This window comes from Bos taurus, chromosome 13 (genome assembly GCF_002263795.3).
Source record: "Bos taurus isolate L1 Dominette 01449 registration number 42190680 breed Hereford chromosome 13, ARS-UCD2.0, whole genome shotgun sequence".
Lineage (NCBI taxonomy): Eukaryota > Metazoa > Chordata > Mammalia > Artiodactyla > Bovidae > Bos > Bos taurus.
In genome coordinates, this window is record NC_037340.1 from 45080776 (window position 1) to 45107584 (window position 26809).

The 26809-nt window shown below is 50.9% G+C and overlaps 1 protein-coding gene across 4 annotated transcripts; it reads left to right on the plus strand.

Annotated features, from left to right (window-relative positions):
- Positions 1-409: 409 nt before the first annotated feature.
- On the plus strand, positions 410-26397 carry PITRM1 (pitrilysin metallopeptidase 1). Of its 4 annotated transcripts, none has more exons than XM_025001068.2 (27): positions 410-785; positions 2368-2470; positions 6037-6143; positions 6317-6468; positions 6911-7025; positions 7104-7200; positions 7807-7967; positions 9835-9961; positions 10200-10288; positions 10777-10905; positions 11474-11587; positions 11747-11843; positions 12631-12765; positions 14033-14171; positions 19790-19906; positions 20865-20997; positions 21709-21829; positions 21929-22005; positions 22220-22385; positions 22647-22747; positions 23281-23401; positions 23597-23653; positions 24096-24208; positions 24783-24908; positions 25607-25752; positions 25945-26047; positions 26127-26397. In XM_025001068.2, exons 4-27 carry the CDS (start codon positions 6426-6428, stop codon positions 26224-26226), a joined length of 2727 nt encoding a protein of 908 aa, XP_024856836.1. In that variant the 5' UTR covers positions 410-785; positions 2368-2470; positions 6037-6143; positions 6317-6425; the 3' UTR covers positions 26227-26397. The 4 variants fall into 4 exon arrangements, with proteins under 4 accessions (XP_024856836.1, XP_024856837.1, XP_005214527.1 ...); XM_025001069.2 differs by having other exon boundaries at positions 2371-2470; XM_005214470.4 differs by having other exon boundaries at positions 410-473.
- Positions 26398-26809: the final 412 nt, after the last annotated feature.

Consider the following 26809-nt stretch of genomic DNA (forward strand, 5'->3'; position numbering starts at 1 on the left):
TTCCTAAAAGCGTGACATCACGGAATCCTGGCCCTGGAAAGCAGGCAATGCCTCGGACCCCATCCACGAAGCCACACACCCCAGGGCTAAGGCACCCGACAGGTGAAGCCCTACTCGGTCCACTGCCCTAGAGCTGCTGATGGACGCCTGAGCTGGTAGAGTGCCGGAGCCCAAACGTCTGTCACAGAGACCGGGGTTACCTGTGGCCTGAGAACCAGGCAAGTCACCTGGCTCGGGGTAAGCCCACCCCTCCCGCGCTCAGCCCTTCTCTCCCCTACCAGGCCCCACCCCCTTCCCGCCAGTCTATCGGAGAGACCGTAGCTCCGGGCGCTGGCCAATTGAGAGGCGGCTGGCTGATCCCGCCCCACGGCGTACGTCGGGTTGCACGGGGTCACGCCGGCGACGAGCTAGTCTGGCGGCATGTGGCGCGGCGGCTGGCGGGCGCGGGGCGTGCTCCGGAGGCTGAGCGGCGGGTGAGAGGGTGGGGCTGGGGGCAAGGGAGCGAGCGGACGGTGATGCGGGGAGGGGGTGGGGTGGCGTGGCTCCCCGACCCGGGACCCCTAGCGCTGGGCTCCGGCTGCGAGAGCCTGGCCCCCAGCCGGGGCGCCCTCGCAGGCCGCGGTGCGAGAACGGCAGAGCGGGCCCCGCGGTGGCCTTCATCCCGGAGAGAGGGAGCCTGTCCCGGTTACCGAGGCTGGGGAGCTGCTGCCAGCGAAGGCAGGGTGAAGCCGGCCAGGACCCAGCACGGACCGGTGGTCGGGCCTCCGAGGCGGAGAACCCCTGAAGTGGGCTGACATGAGCGACACTAGGGGGCGGCGGGCAGGGCTCTCCATAGGCGTTTGCTCTTTTCCCCGCGGTTGTGGGCGGGGGGCTTGAGCGCCTCTGCGGCCTGGAGAGTGGGGTCTCCGGGGTGGAGGGCTGATCGCTCGGGCGTGTCCGACTCTTCGCGACCCCTGAACCGCAGCCCGCCGGGCTCCTCTGTCCACGGGATTCTCCAGGCGAGAACACTGGGGTGGATTGCCATGCCCTCCTCCAGGGGATCTTCTTGACCCAGGGATCGAACCCGGGTCTTCTGCATTGGCAGATGAATTCTTCCCTGTCTGAGCCTCCAACTTCGTGTTTAATGAGTGGATTTATGGGAAAAGAAAGCATTTAGTTTCAGACTGAATCAGCATCATTCATTTTGACTTTGTAAAATGTAACTTTTTACTTTCTAAAGAAACATAAGTTGTTTAGCTTCATGCTGATTCAGAGAATTAGTTTATGGTGGAGTTTAGCTGCTGTTAGCTCAGGGGAGGAAACGGGGGTGTCTGTCGTTGGGCTGTCTTTATTGGGTATTTGGGTTAAAATCTTCTATCCCATAATTCTAGAATTGGCTAATCCAGAACGGAAATGTTGGTTGTTTATAGAATACTATTGCATGATGTTGAATGAGTCAAGTGTTTTCAGCCCGTACTTTCTGTAAAGAATATTTTTGTGAGATTTAATATTAATGTAGAAAATACTACAAATTGTGTCCCTGTTACCCAGGTTAAGCTTACCCTTTACCCATGATAACTCTCCCTCTCTCTCAAATGAAATTGCTCTTCTAGTTTACAAAAATAATTTTGCTTTCCTCTGAATTTTTACCATCCTTGTATAGTCTTACACTATGGTATTACCTGGTTAGATGGCACCTTTTTTTCTTTGCTTCATGTGCCCACATCTTTGATACATGTAGTTGTCCATTCATTCTTAGGGCTAAGTTTGTCAACTGAATAGTTGAGTTTATCTGTTCTCTGTTACTGGACATTTGGGCTGCTGGTTTTGGGGCCCTTGGGAATGGTGTGCACGTTGTTGTGTGTTTGTGCACCAGGGAGTGAGTGCAGGTCACGGGCACATACGTTGAGGGGAATGAACTGCTTATCTAATAAGGACAGGGCTGTTCTGAAGTCTCCCTTCAGTGTGCACACCCAGTGGCCATGTGAGACCCTGACAACATTAGATTGTTAATTCTCACTAATTTGGCAGGTGTGGGATGAAACTTTATTGTAGTCTGAGCTCATTGGAATACCGTGATCTTGACATGAGAATTGTATTTTTTCCCCAGAATCAAGGGAAATTGGTGACATGATTGTATTACAGTTATTTATGGACATGTAGAAATAAAAGGTTTTCAATGTTATGTGTTTGATATTATGAGGCTTAGGTGAGTTGAAATACAATTGAAAGGACTTTAATGGAAACCGATTTTCTGAAATGCGTTTAGAAGATGCAGGTTTTCATTTTTCTTAGAACTCTTTGTCACATGGCAGTGTTTTTGTTATGTTGCTGAATTATGTTAGCCAGTCTTCCAGCAGATCATCTGACTCCTTTTCTTAAATGTAGCAGTGCCCACCTCGGAGCCTGGAGATGGGGGAGCACCAAGGCCTGTGAGCGAGCACTGCAGTACCGCATTGGAGAGAGGATCCACGGCTTCACCGTCAACCAGGTGGGCCTGGGGGTGCCTCCGGTGTCAGCTCAGAGCAGAGATGTGGGGGGTGGGCTTGATCATCTGTGTCCCCAGCCCCGCTTCCTTCAGTTTCACAGCAGGTGCTTAAAGGAGCAGACTTTGCAAGTGAAAGGGTTTCCTGACTCTCAGATGAAAGCAGACCCCCTGACCCCTTCCCTGAGTGCCTGAGGCCTCACTTCTTTGCAGAGCTTAGGGAGCAAATAAACACGGTTTTGTTTCTGCATTGCTGATGACCTGTGTTGAAGACTGAAGGCCCCACATCTACTCAGGTGAAGTTCCTACCATCAACCAAGTTTGCTCCAAAGTTGGGCAAAATCTTCCTGGTTTTGAGCCATTTGGGTTTCAGGATTATAGAAAAGAGATTGTGTGGGCTTATAGGTACTTAGTTTATGTTAAAATATCTTGTTTTGTTTGGCTTAAACTTTTTTTTTCTTTAATGCTATAATTGACAGCGATGTACATGACATAGTCCACTGGATGTTGGTTTCACACTGTACTTTACACTAAAAAAAACAGAGGCAGGCACCTCACAGTCAGAAGGACTCGGGTTTGCAACAGGAAGACACAGGAGGGTCTGCTGGGCACAGGCAGGGTGGGGATGGATTTGTGGAGAAGTAAAGGAGAGCCACCATCTGTCTCCAGGAACAGGGGCAGGGGGTATTCAGCTCAGGGTCTCCGAACCACTTAAAAGGGTTCATGGTTGTGGGGCCCCTAAAGAAGTCTCAAGAGACTTGGGATTTCTGTATAGTTCTGGTTAATAATACCTTTTTCAGAGGCATGATTCTTTTCCTGTATGTTTCAAGTTTTGTGGAAACTTAGTTTATAATAAACCATGGTCCTTTTTGAGAAACAATTACTGTGAGAGCTGTTTGTGAGGTAAACTGGTTTTATTTTTACTTTTAATTAACTTATTTTTGGCTGCACTGGATTTTTGTTGCTGTGTATGGGCTTTCTCAGGTGGCGCTAGTGATAAAGAACCTGTCTGCCAATGCAGGTTAGAGTTAAGAGACACCAGTTCAATCCCTGGGTCAGTAAGATCCCCTGGAGGAGGGCACGGCAACCCACTCCAGTATTCTTGCCTGGAGAATCCCATGGACAGGGAGCCTGGCAGGCTGCAGTTCATGGAGTTGCAAAAAGTCAGACGCGACTGAAGCGACTTAGCACACATGCTTGGGCTTTCTCTAGTTGTGGCGAGCATGGGCTACTCTAGTTGAAATGTGCAGGCTTCTTATTTCGGTGGCTTCTCTTGTTGCGGAGGATGGGCTCAGGGCACAAGGGCTTCAGTAGTTGCAGCACTCGGATTCAGTGGTTGTGGCTTCCACGCTTTAGCGCACAGGCTTCAGTAGTTGTATCACGTGCCCTTAGTTGCCCTGTGGAATCTTCCCGGACCAGGGATTGAACCCATGTCCCCTTTCTTGGCAGGCGGGTTCTAAACCACAGGACCACTAGGGAAGTCCAGAGGCAGACTGGTTTTAAATATTAGGTTGGTGCAAACATAATTGCGGTTTGGGACCATGGAATTTAAATCATTATAACGAGGCTCAAATACATCTTTATGTATTAAAATCGGAACAATTACAATAAACACTTTTTTGCCAACAAGACATAAGTTTGTTTATTCCTGTCACATAAAAATCCGTGCTTCAGGATTCAGTGAACTCTTGGGAAGCATTTTCTGCATCCTGTTGGTTGTGGAAGCATTTTCCTTGCAAAAGATTTGTCTCGATGCTTGAAGAAGTGGTTATCGGTTGGCGAGAGGTCAGGTGAGTATGACAGACGAGGCAGAACTTTGTAGCCCAGTGCGTTCAACTTTTGAAGCATTGATTGTGCAGCTTGCGGTCGGGCATTGTCATGGAGAAGACTTGGGCTTTCTGTTGACCACTGCCTGCTGCAGGCTTGCAGTTTTCAGTGCATCTCATTGATTTGCTGAGCTTGCTTCTCAGATGTGATGATTTCTCTGGGATTCAGAAAGCTATAGTGGGTCAGACGCACAGCAGACCACCACACAATGACCATGACCTTTTTTTGGTGCAGGGTTGGCTTTGGAAAGTGCTTTGGAGTTTCTTCTCCATCCAACCACTGAGCTGGTTGTCGTATAAAATCCACTTTTCGTCACGTGTCTCAATCTGATTGAGAAATGATTTGTCGTTGTTGTGTGGACCAAGAGAAGATGACACTTCAAAACAAGGATTTTTTTTTTTTATTTGCAGTCAGCTCATGAGGCACCCACTTATCAAGGCTTTTCACCTTTCCAATTTACTTCAAATGCATAATGACTATAGAAAGGTCAACGTTGAGTTCTTTGGCAACTTCTTGTGTAGTTGTAAAAGGATCAACTTTGGTGATTGCTCTCAGTTGGTCATTGTCAACTTCCAGTGACCGGCCACTGTGCTCCTCATCTTCAAGGCTCTCATCTCCTTTGCAAAACTTCTTCAGCCTCCACTGCACTGTGTACATTCACTACCGGTTCCTGGGCCAAATGCGTTGTTGATGTTGTGAGTTGTCTCAGCTGCTTTATGCCTGTTTTGAACTTGAATAAGAAAATCGCTCAGATCTGCTTTTTGTCTAACATCATTTGCATAGTCTAAATATAAAGTACGCAGTAAGTAATAAGTCATTAGCAAAAAACATGAAGCAAGAAATGCACATTAAAATGATGTATGACATAATCGCATTTAAGAATGTGTTCTAATAACAAGTGGCGAAGTTCAACATTGCAAAACCGCGATTATTTTTGCACCAACCTAATACATTGATCACATCTGACAGAAGTACAGTTGTGAACTCCCAGGTGTAAACAGTTTCATTGCTGTAACTTATGTGGGCATCAGTAGGCCACTTGGAGCACATAGTTTTTGTAGCAGGGCCCCCAGAGCAGGCTGAGGACAGCAGAACTTTCACCTCTGCCCTGCTAGGAAGTTGCATCAGTAAAGACAGGTCCCTGTCACACCCCGTGGTGGTCATGGTGACAAGGTGCTGAGGTTATGGGTGGGGCCTTGACGCAGTTGCTTCAGTACCAAGGACAGTGGAAGTTACTCAGTGCTCACAGACAAGACCTCCCCCAGGGGGTGAGCAAGAGTTTGCTGTTTTTAAATAATAGAATAGTTCTTTTCATTTATTTGACTGTCCTGAGTCTGCTTTGTGTGGGCTTTCTCTATTTGTATTGAGCGGGGCTCTTCTTCATTGTGGAGCGTTCCAGGTGAGTCCACTCTCTTCCAGGGCAGCCTGGTGCTACACAAGGGGTCTGACTCTAGGCTCTGTGATCTTGGCAAATTGTACCGTCAGCCCCAGGCTCAGTTTTCATCTTTAAGTGGGGTGGGATGCCTCCCTCCTGGAGTCACCTGTGGCACACTCAGGAGATGCTAGCAGACAGTGGGCGCTCAGGGGGAACCATGGTGCTGTCATCAGCCCCAGGTCTTGCCTTCTTGGTCCGTGGACTCGACTTGGAGTTTCCTGCCAGGTCCACCGGGTCCCACAGACGCAGCGTCCCTATGCTGCATGCCTTTCCAACCGAGTCGAGCGCCCCCATTTCCTCATTGGTTCAGGTGACGCCTGTCCCCGAGCTGTCGCTGACAGCTGTGAAGCTCAGCCATGACGGCACGGGAGCACAGTACTTGCACCTGGCCCGCGAGGACGGAAACAACTTGTTCAGGTGTGTCTGTGTTCTGGGCTCAGGGTCTGATTCCCTGCAGGGGCGTCTGCCACACCTGCAGTGGTTCAGCAGGAATCGGGGGAGGGGAGTCTCCCCCCCGGCTCCCGTGGGTGTGGCGGGGACGCGGCTGGCCCTTACCCCAAGGGGCTCTGACTGTGCGGCTATGTCCCCAGCGTGCAGTTCCGCACCACCCCCACCGACAGCAGCGGTGCCCCCCACATCCTGGAGCACACGGTCCTGTGCGGCTCTCAGAGGTACCCCTGCCGAGACCCCTTCTTCAAGATGCTGAACCGGTCGCTGTCCACATTCATGAATGCCTTCACAGGTGAGACGTGGGCCCGGCCAGGGCTGCCTGGATTCCTATGAGGGGGTGGCAGCCTGGAGGCTGGGGTTGAGTTCCCAATCTCTGTCTGGAGGCCGTTTATTGCATAATCCCTTAGGAAAACCACACTGGGGTTGATTATAAAACCTGGAATTTTAGAGAAAATGCACCTGAGTTTTCTGGGAAAGGTGACCACTGTTTTCTTTGGGAAATAATGCTGTAAAGGTCGGTTAGCAGGGCTGGTGTCTGGGTTGTGGCTGCAGGAAGCAGTGGGTATGGGCTGGTGGCAGGCACCCTGTGGGCAATCCCACCCCCCGTCCCCCAGCGGGTGCTGCTGTCTCTGTGTCCCTGACAGTGTGGACCTGTTGTGAGGCTGAAACAGACATTGCTGGCGCGAACGTGGGGGAACCGCTGTGTTTAAAACCCTGCTCTTCTTTGTGTCTAGCTAGTGATTACACCCTGTACCCGTTTTCCACACAAAACCCCAAGGACTTCCAGAACCTCCTGTCCGTGTATTTGGACGCAGCCTTTTTTCCATGCTTGCGGGAACTGGACTTCTGGTATGTAGCAATTGGTTCATTGATCTTTAGTTCAGCGATAGAGTCACTGTTACCATGTAATCATCTGTCACTCTTCAGGCAGGAAGGATGGCGACTGGAACACGAGGACCCGAATGACCCCCAGACTCCTTTGGTCTTTAAAGGTGTTGTCTTCAATGAAATGAAGGGAGCATTTGTGAGTGTTTCCCTTGCTCATGCTGTGTTAAACTATCCTACTGTATAAAATGTTGGAGTACAAACAGTCTTTGCAGATGGCTGCCATCTTGTTATGTCACTTAATATCCTCACTGTGAGAATCTGCGTTAGCGTGGGCAGTGCAGTGAGCTGGCACCGCTGGGCAATGAGCTAGATGGCAATTCTCAGCGGGGGTGTGGGGATCACGGTGACCTCTGGTCTTTGGGGCTCGGCCAGATGAAAACCGTGTTCCTGACAATCCTGAGACCTTGGTTTTCTGCTCTTTCCTGCCCTGGTGTAGGGTGGGGTTCACAGATACAGTGTCTCTCAAGTTATGGTAAAGATGACCACACGCAGTGAATGTTGCAGGAAAGCAGATCATAGGGAGTTTTTGTTTCCCGACACTACTCTGGAGTTCAAGTGTGCAGTGGCACCATGTCTAAAAAAACAATGTACACGTCTTAATTAGCATTTCATGGCTGAAAGGAGCATCTGGGTGGGTACTTGGGGGTGTCAGCAGGGGGACTCCCAGGATGCGGCTACTTTGTTGAATTGTGTGAACAGTGTGTGTGCTGGTTTTCACATACATGTGTATTTTTACTTGAAGACAGATAATGAGAGGATATTCTCACAGCACCTTCAGAATCGCCTGCTTCCTGACCACACGTACTCGGTGGTCTCCGGAGGGGACCCCCTGTGCATCCCCGACCTCACGTGGGAGCAGCTCAGACGGTTCCACGCCATGCACTACCACCCCAGCAACGCCAGGTGACGCTGCCTGGGAAGCCTGGTGCCAGGTTGCTTTCCCCCAGTGTCCTGCTTCTCTTGAGTTGGGCTTGGGAAGCTTGCTTCACGACCACGGGCAGTGGACGGGAGCCTGCTGTGCGTGGACGTGCCCTCAGACCCACAAGGCGAGGCCCCTGCCTGCTGCCTCTGCATGCAGCTCAGCCTCAGGCTGATGGTATAACAGGAGGTTGTGGTCCTCCTCTCAGGGCTGACGCAGTCCTGGAGAGGTGCCCCCAGAGAGGCAGCTGTGTCATTCAACCTCTGATCAATTGCTTGTTTCAAGTATGATTAATAGTAAAACGCTGACAGTTTGCAAGGACTTCTCTGGTGGCTCAGTGGTAAAGAATCCACCTGCAGGGTGGGAGATGTAGGTTTGTTCCCTGGGTCAGGAAGATCCCCTGAACAAGGAAATGGCAACCCACTCCAGTATGCTTTCTTGGGAAATCCCATGGATAGAGGAGCCTGGCAGGCTACAGTCCATGGGGTTGCGAAGAGACATGACTTAGTGACTAAACAACAGTAGTTTACAGATACTTTAAGCAGTCATGTAAAGTCATTTGCAAAACTATTTTAGCTGTAAAATTTTAAAAATTTAATTATGAAAACTCCTAATCATCCAGGAGAGTGTAGGGAGTAGATCAGTGAACCCCATGTGCTCAGCCTGTAGCTCCGTCCTCTGGGTGTGTACATAGACACAGGTAGACACACATAGACAAGTAGATACATGTAGAAACAGGCAACTAGACATGTATAGATACACACAGACATGTATACGTGTATAGACATACATGGATACACATAGATGTTTACAAGGATGTTCTCGTATGTGAGATAACACCGTTTTCACATTTAACAGAATAAATGATTGAATAAAACCACCTATGCCTTGACCGAGATTGATTTCCAGTTGTCCCTGAGATGTTTGATAAGTCGAGGCCCACAGGCAGCCTTTCCTTGCTGTGTCCCTTAAGCACCCTTTCTGGTGGGACGGTGCCCCCTCATGGACCATAATGACCTCATGGAAATATTTTCATATGTGTATATATTTAAGACCATGTGATCACCAGATGAAATTTTAAAACTTTTTAGTGCTCACATTGTCCCCACGGTGGCCTAAGGAAGTTCCTTGATAGTTATCCTTGACATCTTTGGTGACTTCTGATTTCTGCCCTGGCCCCAAAGGCAGGCCTCCTCCTGCTCCAGACCCGTGGTCATTCCTCCAGGGGTCCTGGGGCTGAACCAGTCGGGCGTGCGGGGACCAGTGGGCACAGCCAGGTGCTCTTCACTGCCGGCTTTGCACTGTCTAAGCTCTGAGTGGGAGCTGACGGGATCTGTAGGATACTAGCTCCCAGGCCCTTAATCATAGCTCAGACACTGCATTCTGCTAGAAAGATGAGGTCTGCACTATGCTCTTTACCCCCGTAAGTAATGTGTTGTCCTAAAAACATGGGCGAGCTGAGATTTGTAACCCAGATTTGATGTTTGTGACGTTTTAAATTTTGTTGTTAGTCTTAGATGGATTATTGTGGTGCTGTAGCTTAGGTTTTAAATATTTTAATGTGTAGTTTATTTGTTTTTTATAACACATTTATAGTAAATTCAAAATGAAGAGCAGTTTTTGCCAGATTTTATTTAATTCTTTTTGTACAATCTGTGCTTTGTTTGAACCACATCTTGAGAAAAGAGCAGAAGCCTCTCTATTCAGTGTTGTGGTTAAATTAAGTGAAACAGGTGTTCTGTGCGAAGTTGACATCAGCCTGGGGACTGGCATGTTCTGGCCCTTAGATCCTGTACACCCTCTGGTTCAGACAAAGCCTGATGTAGACTAAGGTGCTCTCTCAAACTTCAGGTTCTTCACTTATGGTAACTTTCCACTGGAGCAGCATCTGAAGCAAATTCACGAAGAGGCCCTGAGTAAATTTCAGAGAATTGAGCCACGGACGTCGGTGCCAGCCCAGAAGCCCTGGGATGAGCCGGTAAGAGCTGGGTCCAAGCCACAGGTCAGCAGGCCTGTGAGCATGTGACATGCAGGTGGGGTGCGTGTTCCTAGTGTTTCCAGTGCTGTGGGCGTGCCATGGGTGTGAGGGTTCTCCAGCCGGAAGAGCGGCGGTCTCTGCAAAAGCACAGTTGCCCTGACAAGAAGCACGGGGAATGTCCTTCACGTCAGTGCCCTTGCCCATCTGCACCTGCTGATGCACGCCTGTGCCCTTGCAGAGGGAGTTCCAGATCACGTGTGCCCCGGACTCGCTGGCTGAGGGCCCCTCGGGGCAGACGACCATCAGTGTCAGCTTTCTCCTGCCAGAGTGAGTGTGTGAGACTCACGCGGCCCACCCTGTGGGGAGCGCCCCTGGGAGCACGTGCATGGGGGGATTTGGGCCTCCAGTGGTATTATTAGATGTGGGGTGTCTAACAGCATCGGAATGGTTTGGTATTGGGGTCACAGTGCCTCTGCATGTGAAAAGAGCCCTGTGAACTCTGACCTTGAGAACCTTTGCTCTCAAGACTGACCCCAGCGGCCTGGCACGAGGCGTGTGGGCAGGGAGGGTCCTGCCGCACTGTCACTGTCTGCTCGTGGCGTGAGACCCCCAAGGTCCCACAGTGCAAGAGTTCGGCAAGTCAAGGAATGCTCTTTTGCCCATGTAACTATTAAAATAGAGGTTGAAATGGAGGAATTTCTAGTAGAATTTCAGCTGCTTTGGAAAATAAAAGTGTTTATTTTGGTTTTGATAGTTTTGAAAACATTTCCATGGGCCAACCATTTCCCTCTCTTCCCCCGCCTTTATAAATGAAGAATAACTGACACGTTTGAAGCCTTCACGCTGAGCCTTCTGTCTTCACTCCTGATCAGTGGCCCCAACGCCCCCTTCTACAAAGCCCTCATTGAATCTGGACTTGGCACCGACTTCTCTCCTGACGTTGGGTGCGTGTCACTGTCAGATCAGATCGTTACTCCGCGGTGAGGGGCACTTCTGACACCTGATACTGTCTGGACACATTCTGGGCTGGTCACTGCAGGGCAGGGGTTACTAGCCGCTCTTGGGGTATGGAGGAGGGGTCAGTGGTGTAGGCGGCTCCATACCCTGTGGTTAGGGGAGGGCCCTCTTCCTGCCCCAGCTGTGCTTCCAGCACAAGCTGTGGATGTCCTCTGTAGTGGGCAATTGACAAAAAAAACCAACAAGGTAACTCTTCCAAGAGTGGCATGTTGCTGCTTGCTTGAAAAGTGAGGCCATTAGAAGTCCTTTGAAATCATAGCATTTGGTAAAACTCTCTAGATTTGTTTTGCTCTGGAATTTTAATTATGGTGGATTTTGGAAAAACTAAAAGGATGTGAGTGTGAGCCATCGTATCTGAGCAGCGGGTACCTGAGGATCTGCCCTCCTGGCTTCTCCTGGCTGAGTCCTGTAGGCGCTCTGATCTCAGTGAAGAGTGTTCTCAACCAGCGATGGAGGGGCGTGCAGATTCTGACGTGTCACCTGCTTTCATACCAGGTACAATGGCTGCACTCGGGAGGCCTACTTCAGCGTGGGCCTGCAGGGCATTGCAGAGAAGGACGTCCAGACAGTCCGGGACATCGTGGACCGGACGCTAGATGACGTCATCGAGTACGTGTGGCGTCCGCAGGGCTGGGCTGGGTCCTCATTCCCGAACACAGGCTCACATCACACGCACTCCTTCATGGCAGCTGTTTGAATATCACCTTTGTGGCCTTGTTGTTCAGACATATGGATTTTTCAGCGTCTGAGTTCTTGATGTTTCTGTAGGAAAGGATTTGAAGAGGATCACATTGAAGCATTACTTCATAAAATTGAAATACAGATGAAGCACCAGTCCGTCAGCTTTGGACTCACCCTGACATCTGTGCGTGTTTTTAAACTCCTCAATCTCTTTTTTTGTTAGTTCGTTGTTTTTTAAAATTTATTTTTGGCTGTGCTGGGTCTTCATTGCCGTGTGGGCTTTTCTCTAGTTGTGATGTGCAGGCTTCTCATTGTGGTAGCTTCTCTTATTGCAGAGCATGGGCTCTAGGTGCTTGGGCTTCAGTAGCTGCAGCATGTGGCTCAGTAATTGTCAGACTCAGGCTTAGTTGCTTCACGGCATGTGGGATCCTCCCGGATCGGGGATCAAACCTGTGTTTCTTGCACTGGCAGGCAGATTCTTATCTGCTGCATCACCAGGGAAGCCCAGTTAGTGGTTCTTGAAAATACAGATTGTCATTCACAGCACCTTTCATTTGAACTGGGGAAGTTATGGTGTTTGGATCTGATATAAAATTACTGTTAATTTAATTTTGTAATACATCGTTCCTGTTTTTATTTGCTTACTTCATTAGCTTTCTGATATCTTATTTTTTAATAGATTTAGAGAGTGCTTTAAATGGATAGGGATTTAGCATGACTTCATAATTATATTTTCCAAAAAGTAATTTTTAAATCTGTGCTTTCTACTTTGTTAGGGGGAAAAAATCACGAGTTTAGTTCTTCTAGCCAAAAAAAAATGATTTAATTTTCTTCATGAGCAGTTGTCTGTGGTTTTTTAAGTCTAGAAGCTGAGTCCTGATACAAAGGCAGGCTTGGACGTTTGCTGGGCAGACACAGGGTTTGCAGGTTACGGTGGCTTGTTGTGACTCTCCTACCTGCCCCCTCAATAGTACATTGCTTCCTGCTGGAACCACGACGGGGACCCCGTAGAGCTCCTGAAGCTCGGAAGTCAGGTGGCTCAGTTCCGAAAGTGCCTGGAGGAAAATCCAAGGTTTTTGCAAGAAAAAGTAAAACAGTATTTTAAGGTAAGAAAGTTGAGAATATATGTCTGTAATTTTGAAGTTGAGTTTTATAATAATGAAGGGAACATTAGGAATATTCTCTGCATTGTGTAAGTCGAGTTTTGACAATATGAGATTTAATTTTTTAATTGTTGATTAAAAATGTAAATGGTCATATTAGCTTTAAAGATTCTGTTTTCCAGATATTCATGCAGGTGGGTTTTTGTGTATGAGTGTGTGTATGGGGGGAGCTGTTTATCGGAGCATCTGCATGTATTGCTTTGGTGAGGAGGGCGCTTCTTGGCTTGCGGGATCTTGGCTCCCAGACCAGGGATTCAACCTGGACCCCAGGGGGTCGCCCTATATTTTTGTTCTGTTTTGCTAATAGATTGTAGAGAACATGAGACGAGTTGCCCAAGTGTGTGAATGTTCTGGTTGTTTTTACCAAGGACTCTTTGGTACTCATTTGTCTCCACAGACTTGTGGGCTTTTGTGCTTTGTGTGTGTTCCCTGCTGGACCGTCACTGATGGAGGGGAATGTCATCTCCCCCGTTGCCCTGGGTGGGTGGGGGTGGGGAGGACTGTCCCGTGGTGAGTGGGGTCGTGGTCCTGGGCACCCGCGCTGGGGGTGGGGCACCTGCTGTGGCCGTTCATCCTGCATCTCTAATCACAAGCCATTCTGTACACGGTGCTTGATGTGCTGTGGTCCTCCCGCTCTGTGGTGTCACACGAGCTTTCTGTGGGTGTGTGTCTAGTGGCTGCATTAAGTCAAGGGGCCCAGTGTCACCTAAGTTATGTTAGATCAGCATCTATATTGTCCTCATGGTTTATAAAATACTGAGTGGAGAGTTTAGTTTTGGTTTGAGAAGTTAGTAGTACGATGAAGACTTGGTAAAAAATTATTTTATTCTGTTATCTTCAACTTAGACTAAAGCCAAAGGTTTATTATGGTATTAAAAGGTGCAGGTGGTTTCTTTGTACAACCAAGGTGTAAAGGCACTGTTGAATGTCGACGCGTTTGTGGTTAAGACGTAGGAACTACAGTGACTGCGCTCCAGATGGTAACAGCGTATGGACGACATGGTCCCTGCAGAGCAGGTGGCCTCAAGGATTGTTTGTGGCTCCCAGGCTCTGCATGCACAGCCTCGTGGGGCAAGTTCTGTTGTCATCACCGTGAGAAATGGGAAAACGGAACTGTGGGGCTAAGTGCACCCTGCTGGAGGCCGGCTCAATGCTGGATTCCATAAGACCGTGTTTTTAATTGACTTTTCTCTTGCTCTGGTTGTTGCAGAATAATCGGCACAAGCTGACTTTATCCATGAAACCAGACGACAAGTATTCCGAGAAGCAAGCACAGATGGAAACAGAAAAACTGCAGCAAAAGGTCACTTCTCTTTCCCCGGAAGAGAAGCAGCAGATCTATGAGAAAGGTCAGGTCTGGCAGCTGCCTCCCCATCACCCAGTCCCACCGAGCTTCCAGCGTAAGGAGGCGGCTGGTTTCAGCCAGTAGGTCTCTGCCGGCTGCCTGCAGGGTTCTGTGTTAACCCCAGCAAGACTGACCTTCTCCTCAGAAACTACACCCTGTGATTCAGCAGGAGAGGCAGGAATTCTGGGAGAGAGGTGGCTTCACAGGGTTTATGCATTTACGCACTTCGCAGACGCCTTCTCCTTACCAAGGCTGTATAGGCCACTGGGTGCGTGCTGCATGGCAGTCTGTAGCTGACTGCAGACGGGTCTTGGGGATGGAGTGCGCTGTGGGCTCAGGGGTGGCAGGTCTCGGGGGGATGCAAGCCTCGCATTCTTCACAGAGCCCCCACGGGTGCCTGTGGTGCAGGCACTGTGAACACAGAAACAGGTCTGTGGTTTCTTACGTGGAAAACTGCACTGCCTATAAAGCCCAGCGGTCCTACTCCTGAGCGTTCACCCAAGAGAAGTGAAAGTGTCTGTCCACACGGGACTTGACATGCCCCACATGTGTCCACACAGAGAGGTAACTGAGGTGTCCACACGGTGGGATTCTGCTCAGCTATAACAAGGGCCAGAACACTGGACACGCAGGATCTGTGAGTCTCACAGGCCGTGAGGCCAGAGCGGGTGGGGCTGCCTTCTGGGGTGGTGGCACCCGCTGTCGATGGTGGTGTGCTGCTCACGCTGTGCATTTGTCAGAGCCACTGGGTTCTATGCAGCAGTTGCAGGTTGTAGCGTATGACGTTTACATATGTACACAGTACACAGGAACACATACACAACCACCCGCCCCCCACCCCTGAAAAGTTGGCTGGGATTACACGAAGGATTTATCAGGCATGTCAGCAGGTGGAGCTGACTCTAGCGTGACTTGATCATACTGAGTTTGAGGTGATTTGACTTTGTAAAGACAGAGTTAATGTCAATGTGTAACCTGTTTAATCTCTGAATTCTTTACATATGCAGAGAGTTACTTTAAGCTCTTCCATAAGTTTGTTCTTAATTAAAGTGTAAATGAAGTATAGTTGATTTACAATGTTGTATTAGTTTCTGGTGTACAGCAGAGTGGTTCCGTTCCTTTTTCAGATTCTTTTCCATTGTAGTTTATCACAGACTATTGAATATAGTTCTCTGTGCTATTACAGTAGGTCCTTGTTGGTTATGCACTTCAGTAGTGTGTATATGTTGATTCCAATCTCCTAATTTATCCCTCCCCACCTCCCTTTGCCCTTTGGTAACCATAAGTTTATTATTTTTTAAAATAATTTTATTTATTTCTGACCGTGCTGGGTCTTTGTTGCTGCAAGGGCTTTTCTCCAGTTGCAGCAAGCAGGGGCTGCTCTCTAGTTGTGCTCAGACTTCTCACTGTGGTGGCATCTTCTGTCACAGAGCGTGGGCTCTGGGGCATGTGGACTTAGTCATTGTGGCCCTCAGGCGTTGGAGCACAGGCTCAGTTGCTCTGTGGCATGTGGGATCTTCCCTCATCAGGGATCAAACCTGTGTCTTCTGCATTGGCAGGTGGATTCTTTACTGCTGAGCCACCAGGAAAGCCTCTTAATTTTTTTTTTTTAATTGAGGAGTAGCTGGCATAACATCATATTAGTTCCAGATGTATAACATGATTTGATGTATTTATATATTGTGAGATGATTACCACAGTTTGTCCAGTTAATCTCTATTGTCATTGTTCAGTCGCTCAGTCGTCGCCAGCTCTTTGCAAGCCCATAAACTGCAGCACACCAGGCTTCCCTGTCCCTCACCATCTCCCGGAGTTGCCCAAGTTCATGTTCGTTGAATTGGTGATGCCATCCAACCATCTCATCTTCTGCCTCCCTCTTCTGCCTTCAGTGTTTCCCAGTATCAGGGTGTTTTCCAGTGAGTTGGCTCTCTACATCAGGAGACCAAACTGTTGGAGCTTCAGCTTCAGCATCAGTCTTTCCAATGAATATTCAGGACTGATTTCCTTTAGGATTGACTGGTTGGATCTCCTTGCAGTCCAAGGGACTCTCAAGAGTCTTTTCCAACACCACAGTTCAAAAGCATCAATTCTTCAGTGCTCAGCCTTCTTTATGGTTCAACTCTCACATCCATATGTGACTACTGGAAAGACCGTAGCTTTGACTATATGGACCTTTGTTGGCATAGTGATGTTTTTGCTTTTTAATACACTGTCTAGGTTCATCATAGTTTTCTTTCCAAGAAGCAATCCTATTCTAATTTCTTGGCTGCAGTCACCATCCACAGTGATTTTGGAGCCCAAGAAGAGGAAATCTGTCACTGTTTCCACCTTTCCCCCTTCTATTTGCCGTGAAGTGATGGGACCAGATGCCATGATCTTAGCTTTTTTTTTAATATTGAGTTTTAAGGCAGCTTTTCCACTCTGCTCTTGCACCCTCAATCAAGAGGCTCTTTAGCTCCTCTTCCCTTTCTGCCATTAAAGTGGTATCATCTGCATATCTGAGATTGTTGATATTTCTCCAAGCAATCTTCATTCCAGCTTGTGCCTCATCCAGTCTGGCATTTAAAATGCAGTATCCTGCATAGAAGTTAAATAAACAGGGTGACAATATACAGCTTTATGCTTGTTTCTCAATTTTGAATCAGTAATTTGTTCCATATAAGGTTCTAACTGTTGCTTCTTGACCTGCATACAGGTTTCTTAGGAGACAGGTGAGGTGGTCTAGTATTCATATCTCTTTAAGAGTTTTCCAGTTTGTTATGATACACAGAATCAAAGGCTGTGGATGGGTGGATGGTGGGAGAAATGGATAAAAGGAGTCAAAGCTACCCCTCAATGAAACAGAAGTAGATGTTTTTCTGGAATTCCCTTGGTTTCTCTGTGATCCAGCGAATGCTAGCAATTTGATCTCTTGTTCCTCTGCCTTTTCTAAACTAGCTTGAGCATCTGAAAGTTCTCGGTTCACGTAGTGCTGAAGCCTAGCTTGAAGGATTTTGAGCATAACTTTACTAGCGTGGGAAGTGAGTGCAATTGTCCAGTAGTTGGAACATTCTTCAGTACTACCCTTCTTGGTAACTGGGTTGAAGATTGACCTTTTCCAGTCCTGTGGCCACTGCTGGGTTTTCTAAATTTGCTGGCATATGAGTGCAGCACTTTCATAAGCATCATCTTTTAGGATTTGAAATGGCTCAGCTGGAATTCCATCACCTCCAGTAGCTTTGTTCGTAGTGATGCTTCCTAAGGCCCACTTGACTTCGCAGTCCAGGATGTCTGGCTCTGGATGAGTAATCACACCATTATGGTCATCCGGGTCATGAAGATCTTTTTTTGTATAGGTCTTCTGTGTTTTGTTGCCATCTCTTCTTGATCTCTTCTGCTTCTACTAGTTCTTTGCCGTTTTTGTCTTTTATTGTGGGCACAGTAACAGACACACGGTAACCTCTATCATCATGCCTAGAATTTTTTGTCTTGTGATGAGAACTTTTAAATTCCCTTAGCAATTTTCAAATCTAAGTTCAGTATAATTAGCTTCAGTAACCATGCCATGCATGATGTGCCTAGAACTTAGAGCTGCAGGCTTGTAGCTCTGACCCCTTTCATCCATTTCTCCCACCACCCACCCAACAGCCACAGTCTGTTCTCTGTTTATATGAGCTTGCTTTTTTGTGTTTTTATTGTTTAGATTCCCCATATCAGTGAGATTATAGATATTTCTCTGACTTATTTCACTGAGTGTAACCCTCAAGCTTCATCCACATTGTTGCAAATGGCAATTTTTCCTCCTGTCTCATGACTGAGTGTGGTATTCTGGGGTGTGTGGAGCGGCGTGGTTGTGTGTGTGTGGGCACTTTTACCCATTCATCATCGGTGGGCGCTTAGGTTGTCATTTGCACATCCTGACTATTGTAAACAGTGCGGTGCTGCCATGGACGTTGCGGCTGTGTCTCCTTTGCAGTTAGTGTTTTATTTTCTTCAGATAGATAACCAGGAGCAGGGTTGCTGGGCCGTATGGTGGTTCTGGTTTCACTACTTTGAGGAGCCACCACACTGCTTCCCGTGGTGGCTGCACCAGGTCCCATTTCCATGCACCGTGCACAAGGGTACCTTTCCTCCAGACTCGCCAGCAGTTGCTGCATCCCTTGTCTGCCCTTCTGACAGCTGTGAGGTGATGGCTCATGTGCTTTGATAGGCATTTCCCTGGTGAGTGGTTTTGGGCACCTTTTCCTATACCTGTTGGCCATCTTTGTCTTTGGAAAAATGCCTGTTCAGTCCTCAGCCCATTTTTTACTTGGATGGTTTTTGCTACTGAGTTCTTCGGCTGTTTTGGATATCTTACCAGTAACGTTAGATTTGTAAACACTTTCCTGCTGTGTAGGCAGCCTCTTCATGTTGTTTGATGTGGTCCATCCATTTTCCAAGCTGTTTGTGGCACAGAAGGTAATTCTACAACCAAGCACAGAGTCGTGTGTTCCCTGAGTTATCAGGTGCCTGGCCTGGCCGTGGAGGTGTCTTGTGTTAAGAAAACTCATATGTTCCAGCCCACGCCTGCCTGTGGAGGGATGGCGGCCCTGGTTACAAGATCACGGCAGAGTGGTCTGGAGACATAGGACACAGCCTAGTGCGTTTACCATTGCGTCAGAGTCAGTAAGTATGGACTCAGGTCACATGTTACAAGTCACTTGAGTGTGGACTCAGTGCAAAGAATCTGTGAATCGGGGTCCAGTCTGCAGATGAGCACCAGTGAGAAGTGGGAATGGGAGTTAGTTTGTTGGGAAAATCAGTCTTCCGGTTCAGGGCCTGTGTCGTGTGTGCCGTGCGCAGGGGCGTGGCTGGGCCACCGGGGCCCGTGGTGGAGCAGGTGCCTGCGGCCTTTGCTCCGTGCTCGCCAGGACAGAGGGCACGAGGGGGCTTTCTCAGGACGTGAGGACAGGTCTGAGGCGCAGCGGTTGGGGTGCTCCACTTGACTGGGGGGAAACAGCCGGGTGGGGGTCTTGAAGGTGTTGGGGCTCCAAGAAGTATGTGGAGCTGGCTCCCTGGGCCTGCGTGGGGCCAGGTGGGGAACCCGGTGCTGGAGACTCAGGGTGGGGGTGAGGTGACTCAGGCTGACAGGACTTCACCCTGTGACACCTCGTCCCCACGGGCTGCCTGGTCTGAGCAGGAACTCGAGGAGAGGGTGTCCGTCCATCCCCCGTCACCCCTCCATCACATCAATGTAGGATCAGCCCCTGAAAGTGTGTTCACCCATTTCTTTATTTGTGAACTTTATGTGATCACACAGCATATTGCCAAGATGAGTGAAAATGAAGTATAAGTAAATGAGTACAGAGTTAGTGCACTTCAGCCCACAAGCTCAGTCTGTGGTATAAAGCGAGGGTGGGAACTGCTTGCAGACTCCCTCCCCCAGCAAACCTATCCTCTGAAATCACTGAGGATGAGCTGGGGAGACGACTGCTGCTGGGTGCTTACTGTGCTGCCTTCTCTGGTTCTGGCAACCTCCGACCCCAGTGTTGCGGGGCTCCCTGTGCCCAGGGGAGACTACAGAAACTAAGGGACAGGAGAGGGGCTGAGCAGGGCCTTCTAAGGGCCGGCCTGGATGCTCACTGCCGCCCCTGCCCCCCATAGGTTTGGAACTGCAGGCTCAGCAGAGTCGACCTCCAGACGCATCGTGTCTGCCAGCGCTCAGGGTGTCGGACATCGAGCCCCGCATCCCGGTCACGGAGCTGGAGGTGGTGCAGGCAGGTCAGTGGCGGGTACCGGTGTCCCTGGGAGGAAAGTGACCGGTGGATGTCCTCAGAGGACGTTTGAGCCCCCGTTTCTAGTCCTGGGTCCGGCAGTGCTCAGCGCCCTGCTTCTGGGTTCCACTGTGTGTGTACACATGGCTCTCAAGGGCATGGGGTCCGGAGGCCCACAGCGCTGGGTGTTGCCTTGTGGGATGCAGAGGGGTCGCTGCTGCTCCCTGTTGCTCGCTTCCCCTGGACACAGGACCCTCGCCCGTGGTGCTGATGCTGCTCCCCGTGGCCGTGACGTGACAGCCCCTCCTGCCCAAGCAGGTCTGACCCCAGCGCTGGCCTTCACGGTGCCCATGTCTAGTCAGGGTTCTGGCTGTGCGTGAGCACCCCTGACTCATGATGTGTCTGTTGTTACTCATGTGTGTGTGTCGGCAAAGCCCCTCCTCTGGCCCAGGCTTCTGGGAAGCCGGGTCAGCGCCCCCTCAGGTCTGGTTTATCAGTGAAGGTCATTGAGTCAGTGCTGTGATTCATCGTCAGTGGTGCTCAGCTCCGCTGCAGGTCAGGCACTGCGCTCGGGATGTGAAAATGAGAACACAGGGTAGTGCCCGAGGGGCTGGGGGTGAGTGGCATGTGGGGTGTGTTGTGGCAGGGGCCGCCAGCGTCCCCCCACGCCCAGGATTGGAGTGCGGGTGGCGGTGCTGGACTGCGGGTGGTCAGACACCCCAAGAGTGTCCCTGCTCTGCTCTTGTTCCTCACAGAGCAACTCAAGACTTGCGGGTTTTGCCGTAACAAAAGTACAGCAAGGAAGGTTGTCTGATGATGTATGGCGAATGAATAGCGTTTTTTTGCTAATATAAAATTTAAAATTCTATCCTTGAAAAGCTTTAGTGTTTTACAGATATTACATGGTGGTTACATGGGTAAAACTTTGCTGGTAAGAATGTGAAGAAGTACCCTTGTTCCCGCAGCCAGGGACACGCCAGTCCAGTACTGCGCGCAGCCCACCAACGGCGTGGTCTACTTCAGAGCCTTCTCCAGCCTCAACGCCCTGCCCGAGGAGCTGCGGCCCTACGTGCCGCTCTTCTGCAGCGTCCTCACCAAGTAAGGCTGTGTGGGGCGGACGCGCGCCTCTAGAGCCCGCGCGTCTTCCCTGGTTGCTCGGGGGCGTTCACTGTGTCCTGTTTCAGTGCATCAGTGTCACTTGTCAGTGAGCGGTTTTACTTTCCAAATCTCACAGTGCTGTTACAGAAAGGTGGGTGGTGTATTTGTTGAGAATTTTCCTCTTGGACGTCGTACTAACGTAGTACATTAAAACACATAAACTGTGAACGTAATACACAGCTATCTTGACTAGGTTCTTTTTAAGATGATGAAGAGGATAATTCCTCTCAGAGGCTTTGAGCTTTAAACATGACATGTAGGCCTGAGGTCACCCACAGAACCTGACCACTGCTCCCCACCCTTCATTAGTATGGCTCCCGCTGCCTGCCTTCCACGGCAGAGGGTTCCAGGAGAGCCCGGTCGTCTCCTTGGCTTCAGTTAGTTATTCTTTTATTTGGGACAGTTAGTTAATATTGCACTCGGGGCAGCGATGAGGGTGTTCCCTCCCAAGGTGTCATCCACGTTGAAGTGACTTCTTGAGAGTGCAGAAAAGCTTGTTTTTCAGGTCCCCCACCCCGAGACTGCCTGTACCTGATGGGCTACAAAGCTTGGGGTGGGGGAGCCCAGCTTCTGGTGGGCGGGGGGCCCAAGTCAGGGGACTCCCTCCCCAGAGGACCCTCCGCCCTGTGACTCCGTGCTCTCTTTGCACAGGCTGGGCTGTGGCAGCCTCGACTACCGGGAGCTGGCCCAGCAGGTGGAGCTGAAGACAGGTGGCCTGGCTGCCGCCCCCCAGGTGCTCCCCGACGACTCACACCTCAACACCTACGAGCAGGTGACCATTTCCTCGGGTGCAGGCTGGTGGGGGTTGGTTTTCCCCGTGTCTTTTTTTCTTTTTCAGAAGGTCAGAATTCTTTCTTCCCTCCTGGTTTAGGGTGTGCTGTTCTCCTCTTTCTGCCTCGATAGAAACCTAGCAGACATGATGCATCTGTGGAGTGAGATACTGAATAAGTAAGTATTTGCCAAGACATGACCCCAGACACACCGGAGACCCAGTCCTGTGAGCACCTTGCCCTGTTGTGATTGGTTGCAGGCCTGGTCCTGCGGTCCCTTGGTCGAATCTCAGCATTTCCCTCCCCTGAGAACTTGCCCTCTGCAGGTTTCCCACTGGGGAAGGGGGCATGGCTGTGTCCCGGGGGGCTCATCACGGCTTTCTCCACTGCAGCCCCCGCTTTGAGGAGGAGGAGCACTTCCGTGTGCTGGTGAGGATGGCCGCCCAGGAGCTATCCAATGGGGTCCCCGACTCAGGCCACCTCTATGCGTCCATCAGAGCGGGCAGGACGCTGGCACCTGCGGGGGACCTGCAGGAGACCTTCGGGGGGATGGACCAGGTGAGGTGCTCAGGCTGGCTGGCTCTCCAGGGCTCTTAACAGATTGGCCAACATGAACTGGCCAGGTTTCAGGGGGAGGGTGGGGGGAATGTTCTCTCTCACCTTATTTTCTCAAGTCCACAGCTCCCTTCCCTCAGCTCCCTTGCCCACGGCTGGGCAAGTGCGAATCCCATGCGTGCACAGAACCATACATACCCATACACCCGTGTCCCTGTGTCAGGACGTCTGGTCCAGGCTCTCCCTGTGGGCTCTCTGACTCAGGTGCTGCTGATGAAGAGAATTGCGGAGATGACTGACCTGCAACCCGTCCTGGGGAAGCTCCTGCGCATCTGGAAACACCTGCTGAGCTGTGACAGCCTGAGGTAGGGCCACGCTGGCCTCCCAGCTGCACTTAACCTTCATGTTGCTGAGAGTGGTGTAGAGAGGCTTTTCAGAGGGAGCACTTGGGAGCAGCCACGGCATGCAGAGAAGAGCCCAGGTCTTCTCAGTGTTTGTCAGATGCTTTTTTATGATAGTGTCTGATTCAGTGGAGGTTGGAGGAACCACAAAGAAACATTTTCTGAGAGGGTGGAGAACTACCACCACCCTCTGACTACTTAACAGTGCTACTCGAATGAAGGTTTATCTTCCTCTGGACAGTGTGTGTTCTGAGACCATGGCCCCGAAGGCACTGTGGGCGGGTTGCACCTCCTCGTCCTCAGGGACACAGAGCTCTGAGCCGGCCGAGAGGAGGGTCAGGCTTTTTTGTACCCAGAAAGCATGCGGTGAAAGAAGACAGCTGTGATGTTTGGCTTTTGGTTTACTCAGCTTTTGTTTGTACATTTACATGTACATGTTTTTACACTTCAGTAATCTTTTCACAGTAATGGTTCCGTGCACACACTGTTTTAAACAGATGTTCTGTGAATGCGACTGCCCAACAGATGTTGCAGGTGGAGGGCGCGGTGGAGGCCTTCCTGAGGAGCCTCAGCCGGACTGAGAAGGAGCAGAGGTCCATGTGCCCACACGTGGTGGAGGTGAGGCTGGGGGCCCGCCCTGGGGCCCAAGGACGAGGGGACTTCTGCTCCCCAAGCTTCACGATGGAAGAATACTCAGGCCACAGAGCCTATACTGCCTGAACCCTCAGCATCCAGGCTGTTTCCGGAATGTACCTGACCCATCACGTGCGTTTCAGGGTTTACTCATTTCTCTGTGAAACATTTCATTTCCAGAAACCTGCACCCAAGGCATCCAGCGGGAGCTGCCTAGTCATAAGGAGGCTGGTGACGGTGAGTCCCTTCCTCTTGCACCCTGCCCACTTCGCCGCCCCTTCCACGGCCAGCCTGTGTCTGAGGCCACCAGGTGCTGTCTGTGGATGCCTTGTGTTCAGTCCACCTCTGTTCAAACATCACTGCTGTACCGGGATCACTTCACCTCCCACCCCCACCCCACCCCGATGATCCTAGGAAAGGCAAAGGCGCTTATCCCAGGAAAGTGACCAGACGAGGCCACATGTTCAGGGCCCGGGAGGGAGTGGGGTGAGGTGAGCCAAGGTCTCTGGGCGGGCTGGGATGTGTCACCTCCACCCTGCGGAGGTCGTGTGGGGCGAGCTTGCCAATGCTGTTGTGTGTGGACGGGGTTGCTGCTGCCGACCAGGGCATCACGGTCAGGGCTCTGGGTCCTCGAGGGTCCTGGCCACGTGGCGCTGACACCACCTGGCCTCTGCCCCAGGACCCCACCTTTGAGCCCTGCCAGATGAAGACGCACTTCCTGCTTCCGTTCCCCGTGAACTACGTTGCCGAGTGCATCAGGACTGCCCCGTATACAGCCCCGGACCACGCCAGGTGCATGGGGCTGGGCCCTCAGGAGCAGGACTGCGTATGGCTCTGCTGAGTAGCAAGATGTGGGTTTAGAAACAGACAGGGACCACCTTCCCTGGGTGTGAGGACTTAACTTCCCGTATGTCACACAAGTAAAAGTTCCTGAAAAAAGACGTGTGGACGGGTCTCCCCCTCTCCACACCCCCATCCCTGCCAGGGAGCAGAGCCCTGTGCGGGCCGCCACCTCTCCCAGCTCGGGCTCACCCTCCACATGCCCCCCCTGCCATAGAGAAGACCCAGGGCGGGGCAGCACGCTGTCATTGCTCATGGTGGACGTCATGGGGACGCAGGGGCCTAGTAGACTTTCCCTGTTGGAGCATGTTTTCTAAGGGAGGGACGTGCTCACAGTGGAGGCCACTCCCCTAAGACGCCCGAGTGCTGCGGCAGGGCAGGAGGGAGTAGGCCCGCCCCTATCGCTCCCGTCACCCAGGCCTCACCTTGCTGGCATTTTTCTTGCCCTCGTGGATCACGCTGTGTTATGTTCAGTCCTGCTCTGCCAGCCGTGCTGTTGTTAATGTGCATCTTTTTATCTTTTCAGCCTCAAGATCCTGGCACGGTTGATGACTGCTAAATTCTTACACACGGAAATTCGAGAAAAAGGTGGTGCTTATGGCGGAGGCGCCCGGCTCAGCTACGGCGGGATGTTCACACTATACTCGTACAGGTGGGTCTGAGCGCACTGCACACTTCAGAAAGACGTTCCCCTGTTCTCACCACACCAACCGTGGGGACAGACAATCCTGGGAACCCTGGGCCTGAAACAGCTCTGGGGTTGGTGACCAGGGTACGTGGGAGACGACCTGGAAACTCTCGGGGCCGGGCTGGGTCCACGAGGCCACAGACTGTCCTGCCTGCTCACATCTCTGTCCTGCGGCCCCGCTGCCCGAGGGCAGGACTGACACCCCAGGGAAGGAGGGGCTTCCCTCTGCTCCTCACGGGCTGGACGTGGTTGTAGTCGTGCGGGGGCCGTGGGTCTCCAGGACAGAAACCAAGCGTTTTTCACAGATGCCCTGGGGACACGTGCCTGTGTGAGTGAGGACCTTGGAGGATTCTGTGCTCAGGGAAGATGCAGGAGATCGGCCTCAGCAGGGGCCATTGTTGCATCTGGGGCATCTCACGTGTGTCTTCTGTTTCCTCTGGCCAGTGCCTGTCCTGGTGGCAGAGGTGTAGTTAGTGGGGTGGACACGCTGGCTCACCAGGGGCAGTGTTGGTGGCTTGTGCGGCCACTCGTCAGTGTCCAGAGCACTGGGGTGTCTGTACCGTGTGAAAACAGCCGCTGATGACCCCAAAGTGTGGACAAACTGTGTCATACTTGGTTGTTCCTTATTGATAAACGTCAGTGTCTGACCCTTTGGTCTCCAGGGATCCACGTTCCACGGAAACACTGCAGTCCTTCATGAAGGCCATCGACTGGGCCAAGGCTGGGAGGTTCACCCAGCAGGACATCGACGAGGCAAAGCTCTCAGTCTTCTCTGCTGTGGATGCTCCGGTGGCACCTTCAGATAAAGGTGTGTGGTGTAGCAGACACACCTAAAGCCACGGTGCCCGAGCTCGTCCTCCCGAGACAACATCTCAGCCGAGTCAGGAGGAGTGGGCATGAGGGGCAGTGCTGAGACCTGTGGTGGAAGCGGGGCTTGAAGGCTGGGGGTGGCTGCGTGTCCCGACAACCACCCCATCCCATCCCCTGCGCTCACTCTCAGGCCTGGACCACTTCCTGTACGGCCTCTCGGATGAGATGAAGCAGGTACACCGTGAGCAGCTCTTCACCGTCTGCCACGAAGACCTGGTTGACGTGAGCAACAGGTGAGTGGAAGCCGGGTGCTTAGCGTCCAGTCCCTGTGACCCCATGGCACCTGAGTGACCGCTGCCCCCCTGCCTCCAGGTACTTGGGCGCCAGGAGAAGCACACACGGCGTGGCTCTGCTCGGACCAGACAACGCGAGCATCGCCAAGGACCCGTCATGGGTCATAAGACAGCGGTGACTAGACGATGCGAGCATCACCAAGGACCCGTCGTGGTCATAAGACAGCGGTGACCCTGCCTCCTGACGCCGAGTGCCTTGCTTTCCTCACCTTTTAAGTTATTTTTTTTTAACAAAACTCTTGATCATCTGTATATGTTATCTGTATATCAAATACATATGATCGTATATACACGATGTCATTTGATATCATTCTTAGAATTTTGCATGAGGTCTTGCCTGGCAAGTCAGATGAACACTCTTCTGTCTTGAAGAAGGAAATAGTGATGACAAAGAAATTAACTGAAATCATTCGCTCACTAAATGCCAGAGGTGCACAGAGTATATAGTCTTGAGACTTTCTAAAGCTTTAAGTGCTGTTTTACCGTACTGTCCTAGTGCATGCCTTTTAAAACAAAAAGGTGACCCTGACCTACCTGTGCTTTAGACATTATTTTAAATGACTATTTGCTGAAGTAGCTTTTAGGGACTTTACGGGGAAACGCATGAGGTGTCCCAACGCTGGCCTCCACTCACTGGCTGTGGGACAACCGTGTCCAGTCAGGCTCTGCTCCGAAGGACACTGACTCTCCCCCATCCCCCTC

Bases quoted from the DNA above. Each gene is read 5' to 3' on its own strand.
- PITRM1 (XM_005214470.4), top strand. From the start codon at position 421: ATGTGGCGCGGCGGCTGGCGGGCGCGGGGCGTGCTCCGGAGGCTGAGC. The intron at 11,588-11,746 runs GTACGTGTGGCG...ATGTTTCTGTAG, and splicing joins ACGCTAGATGACGTCATCGA to GAAAGGATTTGAAGAGGATC. The intron at 24,909-25,606 runs GTGGGTCTGAGC...TTTGGTCTCCAG, and splicing joins TTCACACTATACTCGTACAG to GGATCCACGTTCCACGGAAA.